The following is a 13423-nucleotide window of genomic DNA, read 5'->3' as shown; positions in this document are numbered from 1 at the left end:
CTAAATTGCAAAAATGGCTTATACAGTTAGACATAGATGGGATTTCTGACAAGAGAAATGCTGTAGTTTTCAATCCTCTCTAATTCTTAGCAAGTTAATCACTGGTGATCTCCAGAAACCTGCAAATGGCAATCAACATCTTGATCTGAAGAAATAAAATACTTCTTGTTGAGAACCAGGTTTTGATTTGTTGGATTCCGTAGACTAACTTATTTGTTAAGAATGTTTTTCATCTTGTAATTGTAAAATTTCATAAAAGTGATAAGTGTTCAAAATTTGCTTATGGCATGGGCTGTTAAACACTTGATTTTCTGACTGTAGGTAATCTAAATTATTGGTTATAAGTTTTCAATGCCCAAAGATGGTTGTGATCACTGTGAAAAGATTAATGTGTTTCTGAGGAAGAACATGATGAAGAAATGCTATTTTTTTTTTACAACAAATAGGTACTATTGACCTGTTATATTGTCTTGCACTGGTCCACATTTGTTGCCCCTTTTCTAAAACATGAGGTTTACCCTAAGTTTAGTGAAACATAAGCTTTTACTAACAGGAATCAACAGATTTTCTACCTGAATCAAAGTGTGCCAATATATAAACTTCTGGCAGCGACATTACTGTATTCGTTTGAGCCAATGTTGTGTTTCCTTACAGAACACAGTCAAATAATTTTCTCTTCTTTGCAGTGAATGACACCAAGAGGAAGCAGAAGGTCCTTGGTCCCAACCAAAAACTGAAATTTAATCCAACTGAATTAATAATTTATTGCAAAGACTTCCGTATTGTCAGATTTCGTTTTGATGAAGCAGGTCCTGAAAGTGCAAAAAAGGTATTGTTGTCCTGTTATGAATTTCTGCCTTCCAGTCATTACATGTAGCAACAGCTGTGCTGATAAGAACATTTTGTTATCTTATGTTTTGATAGAGAAGTGGGGGGAAGAATTGCACACTATTCACATTCTGTTACAGGAGAATATTTATACATTTGGAGTCAAATCTATTAGGGGAAAAATTTAATGTGATGCATTAACTGTTTAGTATCATATAAGATAAACCAGTATTTCTTGTCATATCTGTTCTACTTTTAAAAGTTATTAATTTATTAAATAAGTCTTTTTAAGGACTGGAATCAGAATGTTGCATTGCAGCTGTTAAACAGATGTTTGCATTTTTATGGAAAATGTTTCAAGCTTTGATACATTTTCTGAAAGTCATAAGCTTAATTTACCCAGAGGTTGAGTGTACTCCTTGTGGATATCCTTAATGGTGTCACACAGCACGTTCTCCAGAGAGCTCTTGGAATCAGCATTTGGTCCAATTTACACGAGCCTGGGCTCTTTCTCAACATTTTGTTATCAAAGACTCGTACACTCTCGAGAGGAGGAGTTACTGGGCTCTGTACAGTGCTCGGGATTTCCTTCCTTGCCGGCTGGTGCCGGTGCTGCCGGGGCTGTGTGGCTGCCCCAGGCCGGACGGGCCGTGCCGTGCCGTGCCGAGCGGCGCGGCCGGGAGCGCGTTCCTGCCGCTCGGCTCCGCGGCACCGCGGCGTGCCACAGCCGCCGTTCCGTAAGGAATGACCCACTTTGCTCTCAGAGCTTAACAGCTCCCCTTCTCAGGAGGATCAGGTTTGAGTTTAGCCCTGTAAGTCCCGAGGACCATCTGCCCAGGCGTAAGTCTGTGTGCAGTTACTGACCGAGAGCTGCTGAACCGGCTCAGCCCCTTCACCTCCCCGGGATGCGCGGGCAGGAGCCCGTCGTGAGCCGCCCTGCTCCGGCCTTGCCCCTGTTCTGGCTGCCCCCTGCCTGCTGCCTGTGCTGGTTGGAGCCTTGCACGTTTGGCAGGCTTTCCGCAGTCATTCCTTTGCACTGCTTCTCCAAAATCCCCCTGGAGCAGCCATCTCCTGGAATATCTTTACAGCAACTGTTTCTAATTGGCTGTCACAGCAAAGCAGAGTGATTAGCCCGGAGGAGGAGAGAATAAACTCAGCATCTCATTAACATTCTTTGTGCTGCTTTTTCTTATGCAAGAGTGAACAGTGAAGCCATTTTATGAAGGCCTTTACATTAGGTATTTATAATTACATGGTCTTAGGTGGTTTCTTCTGATAGGAAGAACAGCTAGGTCTAGAGAGCCAGAGCCTGTGTGGTTATAGAGCTTGTGCTGATGGTGACCAAAATGTAACAACTGCCATTTTCAAATACCAGCCTGTGCTCAGTGAGAAGGAAGAAAACTTGTACAAATATCAGCTGTGTGGTTACTGTTGCAGTTTCGATGCATCAGGTAGGTTACTGCAGCTTTGCGTGGGTGTAGCACAGAAGCACTTTTACTGAAGGGAGATCAGGTTCAGCTAATCTAATGTTTCCATAATAACGTTATTCTATTAGCATTAAAATATAAATGTATAGAGCCATGAGATCCCTAGATCAGTTTTCCTGTATCAGGATTTTGCTTAAATTATTTTGGGATGCTGGTGAACACATCTGGAGTGGTCTTACACAGCATATTGAATGGAGTTGTTTTGCTCTTTTTGACATTTAGATGGCATGCTGGCACCAGAGTATGGAAAGATTTTATCTGGTTTCTGTTCCTGCCCTTCAGGTAGTACATATTAGCAAGGCTGTCCTGGTGTTTAAAAACAGAAGACAGTGGTCAGGCCTCCTTAAAGTTCTGAAGGGCCTCTTTAATCTATATTTACATCCAACTGTTTGTACAAGAAAATTTTGGTAGCTATCTACTTGAAAATAACTCTGTGTCTGTAACTTTTGTAGGGAAGAACAAGACTTAGAGTGTACCTGAGTTCTGATGTGAGGGGAAGCCTGCTCTTGGGCTGAGGATGCACTGCTGTCTGACTGGGAGAGTGCCATAGGAGAGGATTGACCATGGAATTGGGGTTCTGGATGGGGAGGGCTGCATGGCAATTCATGTTCAAAACAAGCTTTAAATATATGGAATGGTTAGAAGGACAACAGGTGCTTACTTCATTCAGTTAAGGAATTTGTTTGAAGCATAGTTCCTTGCACGTACTGGAAACACTCGGCAGCATCCAGTGACATAAATTGGTGTTGGCAAAGCGAGTGTAATCTGTTCCTAAGGAAGTGTCTCTGTTTGCTGAACAGGGAATAAGGGAGAATAGCTAATTAAGCTGCCTTACTAGAATAGAGATTATTCCAAGTCTCTCTTTGAGGATGTCAGAAAGATCCTCTTTCCAAGGATCTCTTTGGATGCTGTGAAAAGAAGGATCCAAGTTTGAAAGCAGGCTTCTGATGTGGACAAACTGACAGACTTGACTACACGTAGACACATGGGTAATGTTTGCAGAACTTTCAGAGGCCTTTTTCTTTGCCTTTAAGCAGAAACATTGTGAGAGCACATTCATTTATTTTCAGTTAAATTATTATAGAGAAGCTTAAAAATCAGTTCTGTTAGAAAAATACCCTCACTACTTGTTGCAGCCAATACATGCTAATAAAATACTGTCTCAGCATTAGTCAGCCAGGTAAATATTTTCTTCCTCATTTTTATTAGTGGATATTTGGGAAACAAGCATTAAGGAAAAATAGAAGGAATGGAAATTTGCACTCACCGCTGTTTAGCAGTTTAATTTTGTTTTGTCTCTAAAATAAAGCAATAGAGTCTCCAAAGGAAGGAAAACCAGATGGGTGTGGGAGGAAGTGGAGGATGGGGAAGCAAGGGTAAGCAAGTTGGGGAAGTCTTAAGTTAGGCAGTGCAAAAAAAGAAGCATTTCACATTCCTTAGAGGAAAGGAATTATTTTGTTCCAAAAATGACAGCAAACAGTCAAACTGAAAAATCCTGCTATTTTTTAGGCACTGCAGTGTTGGACATTAGACTGAGAAAATAAAATGTATGAAAAGGTGAGGCTGTAGATCTTCTGACTGTTAGGTGATGGCCAGTGTGTTGCTTCACCGTGCACATGGATCTTGGCAGTGCCCCAGGATGGCACACACCCTGTGCCTTATATGTATGAGTATATCTCCATTTTCTCATGCCTTTCTCTTCTGCAACTCTCTCAGTTCTTTTCTCAGGAAGCTTTTTTGAATGAGTATGAGAGTTGTTTCAGAATCACATGCTCAGTCAAAACAGAAGGAAAATCTTTTATCTCAAGTCTTGTTTCCTGTGCAATCAAAAGTAGCCTTTCCTACGTCATAACACTTGGGATGGAGTGGAACATTTTTTTCCCTAATTGTTATGAACAATAATATGAAACTCGTAAGAGTTTTGGACAAATGGTCCTGACCCTTTCTAATGTGCTCCTCCTGCCTCCCCAACTTTATTACCTTGTTCTAATTGTTTATACAGATCACAAAATTGGTACTGTTTCAAGGCACTGGGAATGCATAAGATACTGTCTTTGGAGGGGATGACAAAAACTTTTTTTAGAAGTAAGCTTACAGAATCACAGAATCAGAATGATTTGGCTTTAAAGGTTTGGCTTAAAGCTCATCTCATTCCACCCCCCTGCCATGGGCTGGGACACCTTTCACTACACCAGGTTTTCAAAGCCCTGTCCTGGTCTTGAACACTTCAGGGATGGCACAGCCACTACTTCCCTGGGTAAAGGTAAAATATATTTTTAAAAATGTAGATGAATTTTAAAAATTCTCCTAATGCTGAATGTTTGTTTTCCCAATAGGTTTTCCAGCCTAGGAAAATGAACAAAACCTGTTTGTGGGACTTGATGTAGTCCTGCTTGTGTGACTTCCTACCGCAGGTGTCTGCTTGGGATAGGAATTGAGTAGCAATGGAAAACAGTGTTTTTCCAGAGACTTCATAAGCCAGGTAGCCTGGCTTAAGGAAGGAGGGAAAATCCAGGGCTGTGCTAATTTAGAACATCTGAAATGTTGTTGTTCACAACTCCTCTGCAAGAGCATTAGCAATACTTTGAAGCTCTTGCCCTTGGTAAAATTCCTGTTGAAGAGGAGGGTGTGCCCTGAAAGTATAATTTATTTTTCTCAGATAGGGGTTGAACAGGGGACACTGACGCAGGGAAATGGCTTTTGTACTATGAAATAACTACAGCCATTGTGTTTACTGCTTTTAATAAATGAGCTTTCCAACAAGCAGCCTATTCTCTTGTTATTTGTCTGAGCCTAAATATCTTCAGCTTTACACAATTGTAAATTGGCAAGAATACCAAATATTTTTGATTTTGATATGAGAACGCTTCCTGTAAAACATGCTTGTCTTCCAATTTAGAGCGTTCTACTTATGGCCATAATCTGCTGAGATCTGTGGAATGTGCTTGTCTTCTGAATCTCTGAGACAATAAAGCTATTATAGGGATTTAGTGAGGAATAAACAGAAAATTAATATGTCTTTAGTACTTGCTTAGTGTATCTATGAATGGAATTTTTCTAAAATGTAAAAATAGAAATAGTAGCAGGACAAATCTATCACTTTTTAAAATAAGATAAATAGGTGTCCTGAACCTGTGGGTGGACTGTTTCACACATGCAATACATGGTGTGAGTTACATCTATTCCATGGAACACCCAGAGCATTTTCCAGCTCCTGCTTTATTTAAAAGCACAAGTATGGTCTCATTTTTTGTGGGGAACTGGATCTGGATGGTTACTATCTCCCCCCCCCCACCATTTTATCCCTCTTCATGCAGCACACACATACTCCCTTTTTCAAATGTGGCAGGCAAATGACAGAGATTTCAGCTGGCTATTTAAAAATAGGTTTTACTGTATTCCTGTTGTGTTATTTGGCAGCACAATGGAATTTTTTTCCTGCAGTTTGTCCTGAAGTCTTGAGAGTAGATTAGCATACTAAAAGGTTTTCAACTTTCACTCCATAAATGAAGATGAGGAGTAGCTCTGCTAGAATCAGTTACTGTATGGAAGTCAAAATGTGCATATACACAGATTTCCATTTTGTTTCATTGTGAATGATAGCCACATGTTAGAAGTGGCCAAATATTGTTGAATAGCTGGCTTCTTCTGCTTTGGTTAATACACTGAAATCACAAGATTTAGTAAAATGTGCGTGGCTTCCAGTTATGCCATTAAACATTTTATCAAATCCTGGAAATGAGCTTGTAACTGTTCATTAGGAAAGTCTGCTATACTGTTCTCCAGGAACGCTTGTACTGCTTGGGATTTTTGGGGGGCTGTCACCCCTGGAATGTTCTGTCCTCTATTTTCATTTGCAGTTTCATTGTAGAACAGAAGGTGTGGGGAGAACAGTTAAAGAAACCATTGTTCTAAGACTCAACTGGAATTTTTTTGTTGAGTGTTTGTGAAACAACATTTTCAGCTCAAATTAGTCTACTGTCATTACTGGTTTTATTAATAATGATGACTGTCCCCATCAAAAATCAAACTATATAAAAATAACAGTAAACATTCCATAACACCAGGGATGTTGCATACAAACAATAGAAAAACAGCAACTTTCTCCATGCAGATCTCAGCATAACTGAGCTCTCAAGCTTTGTTCCCATTGCCCAGTGCTGCCAGCACTGCTACTCCTTCAGTTCTGTGGTGCAAATCTTTCTGTTGTGTCTATCACAATAAGGACACTTCCCTTCATAAACAGAAAACAATTTATTGGATGCACAGGATATTTTTCAAAAATAATATTCAAAACTGCTGAACTCTGAATAAATTTTGTAAATGTGTTTCTAAATATAAAAATTTGGGAAAAGTTAAAAGGAAAATAAAAAAAAAAAAAGAAAAACAATTTAGGTGATAAGAATGTGGGCTTACACTGTGTCTTTGTCCCTGGTTAAAAGGTACAATTTAGTAAAACGCAGAAGCAAATATTGAGGGAAGAGGACAAAGTTAGACTCCATTCATGTCCTGAAATTTGAAGAATAACAGCACCAATCTCTACGTGATATTTTTCCTTCCTGAATTTGATTCTTCTAGACATTAGGTTTCTTTGTCAAATCTTTTGTATTTATTAGTGAATATCTACATTCAAAGAGACAGAGACTAGAAGTGCTTTATGAAATTTTAAGTCTAGGAGCTAATCCTAAATCACATGCTGCACTCCTAATTTTAATAATCTTAGGGAAATAACCAATAAGGTTTTTTTAAAAGGAAGTTGCACATGAAAAATGTCCTGGCCCAACTGACAACTTTGTAACCAAAATATTTGTCAAATGCTGTTAAATACTGATACTAATTCAGGACATGCCTGAACTGTTAATTGTTTAAAATTGTCCCAGTAAAATTCCATTATGTTGTTTCTGTGTTTTTCTCCTCTTCCCTAAGCACTGATTGCTGGCTGCTATCAGAACAGTGCTGGGCTGGACTTCTGAACTGACCCTGCATGCTCTTAGGTTCTTTTGCTGGATTGATAAGTACTCCTTTCATTAAAGGAAATGTCAAAAGACTGATTTTTAGTTTTTTTCACAGCTCTGCATATTTGACACTGTTACAATTAAGGGCAATAATTTTTTTTTCTATATCAATATATAAATTACAGTAATAAATGTCTCTTTCCTAGGTGTGCCTTGCAATAGCTCATTATTCTCAGCCAACGGATCTTCAGCTTCTCTTTGCATTTGAGTATGTTGGGGAAATCTATCATAATCCAGGTAAGGATGAAAGTACTTGGATTGTGCTTTTTTCCTGTTTTGTAATATGCATTTTTAGTAAGAATTCTGTCCAGAAGCAGTGGCAAAAAGCGTTTGAGGCTTTCTCCAAGGGTAACAAAATCGGTTTGTTCTGCACCCAGCCTCTTCCTTATGGTTATAAGTCATTCATTGGGATAGACATTAATGACCAAAATCCAAAGAAATGTCTTTCCTGTCTGAAACAAAGCCAAACTGTGGCAGCATGAATACTCCTATTTCTCAGTTCATGCTTCCATCCTCCTGTTGTATGTCTCTGTTGGTACTCTGGGTACCCAGTGAATGTCCCATCAGGCAGGCTTGCTCACCTGCCCTTCTTTTGGGAATAAGTTTCTCTTCTGGTGGTATTGCAGGAGGATTTGTGCAACATGGGACTCCATACCTTCTTTCCTAGAGGCTTACTAGGCAGTTCTTACCACTCAAAACCTCCACCACCCCTGCTGAGCTGGAGCACACCCTCTCTGCTCAAGGCCAATCTCCAAGTGAACCTTGTCAGTTAGGTAAGCCTGCAAAGATGCCTTTGGAACTTGATTTCTAGCGTAACGCTGTGCGGTCACTGCTGAGTGTTCCCCAGCTGAGAGCCAGCAGTTGTAGGGTGACAAGCCTCCCCCCAGAGCGTGCTGCTGCTGCAGAGCTGTGGTACTGAGATCTGAACTCAGCAGCTGGCACTAGAAACCACTGATCTGCCTGTTACAAAACATGAGCCTTGTGGAATTACGAGATCAGGCCTTCAAATTGGCAAAACAATGCATGGTTTTCATCCAGGTGCCTCTGTGACTGCCCTGTGCATGCACAAGAATAAGTGTGCATGTGATTATTATGTTGCACACACAATTACACATGGAATTTCTTACCTCATAAAGCTTGGGCAATTACTAAGATCCATGTATTTTCATGTTATGAAGTACTAGGGAGGAAGCCAATTGCAGATAAAATTGCAATAAAATGTTAGGCTGTCACAAAGTTGCCTTTACTCTCTCTTTAAAATACCATTTACTGTATGGAAAAATACCTAGTGGAAGAATTACATAAGGTGGGTAAAAATGTTCCTCTGGAGCAGCAGACCAGAATGGCAAAGGAGAGTTGTTCTGCCATGCTGCAGTTCCTAAGAGAATATGAAATTCTTTTGGGTTGTGTTGGGTTGTTCTTCTTGTTGTGAACCCTGGTGTTTGTCCCATAGATATCTGGCTTTGCTCTTGCAATTCCAGTGCTGTTTAATGACTCTCTCTCCCTGCTACTCCCAGTAAAGTAAAAGGTGAAATGCTGTCTTTGTGCTTCCTGGGGAACATAAAAAGCCTGCATTGTTCTGGTGTATGTGTACATTGTTTTTTTCCCAGGCTATATTTGATAGTTATATATCATTATACCATTAAACAGAAAAATTGACTGTTTTTGTAATTATTGTATTTATTTGTTTACCATATTTGAAGAACTACTTCAGTCTGATTTTAGTCCTGTTTTCTTCTGAAAATCCTAAGTAGTCAAAGTGCCAGTGCAAGAATGAAGTTGATAGATACAGAAAGCACACCGGTTATGGGATGTCAGCAGAGCTGTGACACTGTTCTGCTTCCTTTGGGCAGGCTCTTGCTAAGGCTCAGAGCTTTCATGGGGGAGGTAACAGGGCTGAATTTCAGTTCATTGCACTTCCATCTAAAAATGTACTTCAAGTGTCAAGAAACAAAATATGATTTCTTTTTGATTGTCCCCTTGGCATCTAAAGAATGACCAGCAAAGGAGATCCTTCTGCATAGTAACAGCCTTTCTAAGCTCCTGGTCCCTAAACACTAAATTATAGGCCATCTTTTTGTGTAGATATAAATCTATATAGAAACCCCAATATTTTAACATGGACATCCATTTCTTTTGTTTGCTGTTAATACAGCAGTCATATAAAGTTGCTGAAATTATGTAAGTTTTGTTTTGGTTTCTTGACATGGTAGCTATTAATGTGTAGCCTATAAAGGGTTCATGTTTTTAAAATGTTGCAAACTTTGGCATATTGAAGAAGGAAAGCCTGTGACTGGAGATAACATTTGTTCCTGAGTATTAGTATGCCTTGGCTTCTATCAAGCAGCACAGCAGGCCAATTTTACGTTGCTTTTCTAATGAAATTGCAGGGAAAAAATACATTGATATCTTCATGTATCATCAAGCTGCCATTAAATCACTGCTTTCTTATAATACAACAGTAGGTAATATAGATAATACTAGTCCTGATGCTAATGGCTTATTTTTGTAATTAGGAAGGTGAAGAGTTTAATTTATATTTATTTTTTTAATGGGCATTGATGACTTTCCTTTTCCTAGCAAAGAAGGTGAATGGCATAGACCCAGGAGGTGGTGGCGGTGGCATCAGCAGTGCCAGTGGTCAGCAGACTCCTTTGTTTGAAACTTACTCGGATTGGGATAGAGAAATCAAAAGGACAGGTGCATCTGAGTGGAGAGTGTGCTCAGTCAATGAAGGTTATATGATCTCCACTTGGTAAGTGTCTCTTGGACACCAGCAGGAGGGAATTGGGCTGTCCTGTCCTGTGTGCCCCACAGCCTCTGTTGCAGCCAACTGTGCACTGCACCTCTTAATTTTGCTGCTCTCTGGAGAGACCCCCAGAGAAAGATGCTGCAAATCTTGTCCCTGAAGGAAATGTCATGTCCCTGAAGGAAATGTTATGTTTTGTCATCCATGGCTTTGGTGTTTCTGTACTTCCATGTGGGACATGCTGTTTCTCACCGGTGTCCTCAGGGCTGTGCTGGTGCTGTGGCTGAGCCCTCACACAGCACAGCAGCAGCCACACCCAGGGGCTGCTGTGGGACAGCCTCACTGAGCTGGTGTCACAGCACTGCAGCAAGAGGGAAGATGACAAAAAAACACAGGGAAAAGTAATCTTTTTATCATGTTTTTTTTTCCACAAGCCTTCCAGAATATTTTGTGGTTCCGTCTTCCTTAGCAGATCAAGACCTGAAGCTGTACTCCTACTCCTTCATTGGGAGGCGAATGCCTGTAAGTGTCTTCTTTGTTCTGGTACTACTCCTGCACTACTCCTTGCACAGTATTCAACCTGGGGCTGTGCATGCCAATTAACAGAGTTCTGTGCATAGCATTAAAGAAAAAATTGTACAGAATAGCTCTAACCTGCACGATTGTGTTGTTTCTTGGTTTTTTTCCCCATGTTAGTTATGGTCCTGGAATCACCCTAACGGCAGCGCCCTTGTGAGAATGGCCAACATTAAAGATGTATTGCAGCAGCGAAGAATTGATCAGAGGTAAATGGTTCATTGTGTCACTCTTCAATCACAGGGTTAGGATAACACCAGTGGTGACTGTGACACAGCACTGGGAGGCAATGGAGGTGACCCTGTGTGACACTGCAGTGTTGTAGTGTGGGAACTTTGGAGAGACTGTTCTCTGCATCTGATTCTGGCACAATTTTTATTCAAGGCCATTCTAGTTTCAAATACTGAATAACTTTTCAGGTTTTGAGGAATGTTTATTTTTTAGGGAGCTAATAATTCAGATGACAGAATTTATTGACAAAAGGATCAGATTTACATTGGTGGAGATTTTCTTACCTCCTTCAGCAAGACAGTAAAAAAAAAACCCCTTAATTGGTGGCATTGGGAAATACAATTCAATAAACTTAGTATCATAATGGACATGGTATTTCTGTGAAATATTTGTCATCTGCTGTCCTTAATGAAAGACTGAAGGCATTTAGTGCCTTGGGTAGGTAATTTACAAGCTTAGTGGGTTTTGTTCTTTGGTTTAATTTGTAGTGTGACTTTTCGTAGTAGTGCAAACATCTGCATTGTGTGTTAGGCTGGAGCTCTGAATTTTAGTTGAAGCCCTGTCAGATTTCCTGACTTCATAAACTTTAAATACATTCTCTTCATTTAACATAGGTAAGTCTTACTAAAAATGATGGAAAACCAAAAACTGAATAGAGTTATTTAACTGTCAGTCAGCATCAGATTTCATTTCTCAAATTTCCATTTTTTATGTTCAGTAATTAGCAGATACCAAAACTGTTTGAGTCACTAGCTTTATGGCAGGAGCAATGTATCTCCTGAATATGAACAAGTAAACTTTTTTTTAGAATGAGGTGCATGTTTTCTGTGGGTTTAATTGCTTGCAGTTAGACAATGGCACGTTTCTTGAAAAACTGTTTCTTTCCTCTCCAACAATAAACCTGCTGATTCTTCTCCTGCAGGATTTGTAATGCCATAACTCGAAGCCATCCCCTGAGAAGTGACGTTTACAAATCTGACCTGGACAAGTGTCTCCCCAACATCCAGGAAATCCAGGCTGCACACAACAAACTCAAACAGCTCTGTGTCAATGGTATGCTGGGCTTTCCTTCTTTTATGGGGGTTGTTTTCCTGACATGCAGTGAATTCCAATCAGCCTGGCTGACAGGGACTGTTACTGGAAGTTGTTCTGCAATGTAATTACTGTCCCTGTTGCAGACCCGTTTGATGAAACCGAAGAGAAGTGGCTGTCCTCACTGGAAAACACTCGCTGGTTAGAGTACATTAGGTTGGTACCATTAATAAAATGATGTTCAATGGAATGTGCAAAAATTAGCAGTGCATCATTTGAAGGATTCTTTGTTTTAATACCTAAGTTAGGTAAATATAGAGAACCCAAATCTTTTTCTTGTAGAGTGTGAATTTCTGTTAACTGTTAAATCACTTTCTTTTCCTCTCTAGAGCCTTTCTTAAGCATTCTGCTGAGCTTGTCTACATGATGGAGTGTAAGCACCTTTCTGTAGTTCTACAAGGTAATACAACACAGAGCATGCTGAAATTATCTGCATTACTGTGATAATGTAGATAAACAGATTTAGATAAAATCAACTGTAATCTTTATACATAAACCCCATGGATTCTGAATATCTCAGGCATTTGGGGAACTAGAAGGGAAAATAATTTTGTTATGTATCAGAACTGTAGTATAGTCCTTAGCATCAAAGGAATATTTTGCTTTGAGTCTTTGTGGGTTTTGTTCTGATAATGATGACAGAATCAAAACCTTACTGTGAACCTTTGTACTGTGTTAATTGGGCTAATAGTCCCTGCAGAAGCAATATCAGTTTAATTCAGAGGTTCTACAGACAAAAGTATTTCACTCAGTGCCCACTCCTTGTGTCTGTGCAAACAGGTATTTCAGAGGAAAAGACACTGAAAAACTTGCTCATATCTGTAATTCTGGTAATTTCTGTAGTTTTTACAAGACCTGTTCAGCTGGTATATCCCACTCTCCCCATGTAATGGCCTTCCAAAAGTTGCTTCAGGGTGGAAAAATGTTGAAAATTTCTAGCAGCATGAACACTCTCCTCCTTGATTTAAGTACTAGGCAGTTGGGTGGGTATTTTGTTCTTGATGAATGCACTGGTGTGCTGGATACTGCAGGAACCCTTTGTATAGTGTGAGTCTCAGTTTAAGAAAAAAAATTTGATTTTCTTATAATTTGTTTGTTTTTTGTTTTTTTTTAATTAGGAGAACAATTAAAACATCTAAAAGTATATTTTAAAGGAAATTCTAATAAAAACATGAGACCTAGTTGCACCTTTTTGCTCTTTGAAATCTAATCCTGTACATGTGCATTTACCTTATGTATTCTGTACTTTCTGTATGTTTCTTGCAGAGGAAGAGGGACGGGACCTGAGCTGTCTTGCTGCTTCTCTCATTCAAGTCATGCTGGATCCCTATTTTCGAACCATTGTTGGATTTCAAAGCCTAATACAGAAGGAATGGGTCATGGCAGGATATCAATTTTTAGATAGGTGTAACCACTTAAAGAGATCTGACAAAGAGGTAAAAATT

General features: G+C 39.6%; 1 protein-coding gene across 1 annotated transcript in view; it reads left to right on the top strand.

Annotated features, from left to right (window-relative positions):
- The window catches only part of MTMR10 (myotubularin related protein 10), a 36181-nt gene that overhangs the window by 15442 nt on the left and 7316 nt on the right, over nucleotides 1-13423 (top strand). The window contains exons 5-13 of the mRNA XM_041469368.1: nucleotides 687-829; nucleotides 7477-7567; nucleotides 9911-10085; nucleotides 10514-10601; nucleotides 10776-10864; nucleotides 11809-11939; nucleotides 12065-12134; nucleotides 12308-12378; nucleotides 13245-13414. Coding sequence (XP_041325302.1) covers nucleotides 687-829; nucleotides 7477-7567; nucleotides 9911-10085; nucleotides 10514-10601; nucleotides 10776-10864; nucleotides 11809-11939; nucleotides 12065-12134; nucleotides 12308-12378; nucleotides 13245-13414 — 1028 coding nt within the window. The remainder of the gene's footprint in view (nucleotides 1-686; nucleotides 830-7476; nucleotides 7568-9910; nucleotides 10086-10513; nucleotides 10602-10775; nucleotides 10865-11808; nucleotides 11940-12064; nucleotides 12135-12307; nucleotides 12379-13244; nucleotides 13415-13423) is intronic.

Source organism: Pyrgilauda ruficollis, unplaced genomic scaffold, assembly GCF_017590135.1.
Source record: "Pyrgilauda ruficollis isolate IOZ18807 unplaced genomic scaffold, ASM1759013v1 scaffold23, whole genome shotgun sequence".
NCBI classification, from domain to species: Eukaryota; Metazoa; Chordata; class Aves; order Passeriformes; family Passeridae; genus Pyrgilauda; species Pyrgilauda ruficollis.
Note: the sequence above shows the minus strand (reverse complement) of the source record. Positions and strands in the feature narration are given on the sequence as shown.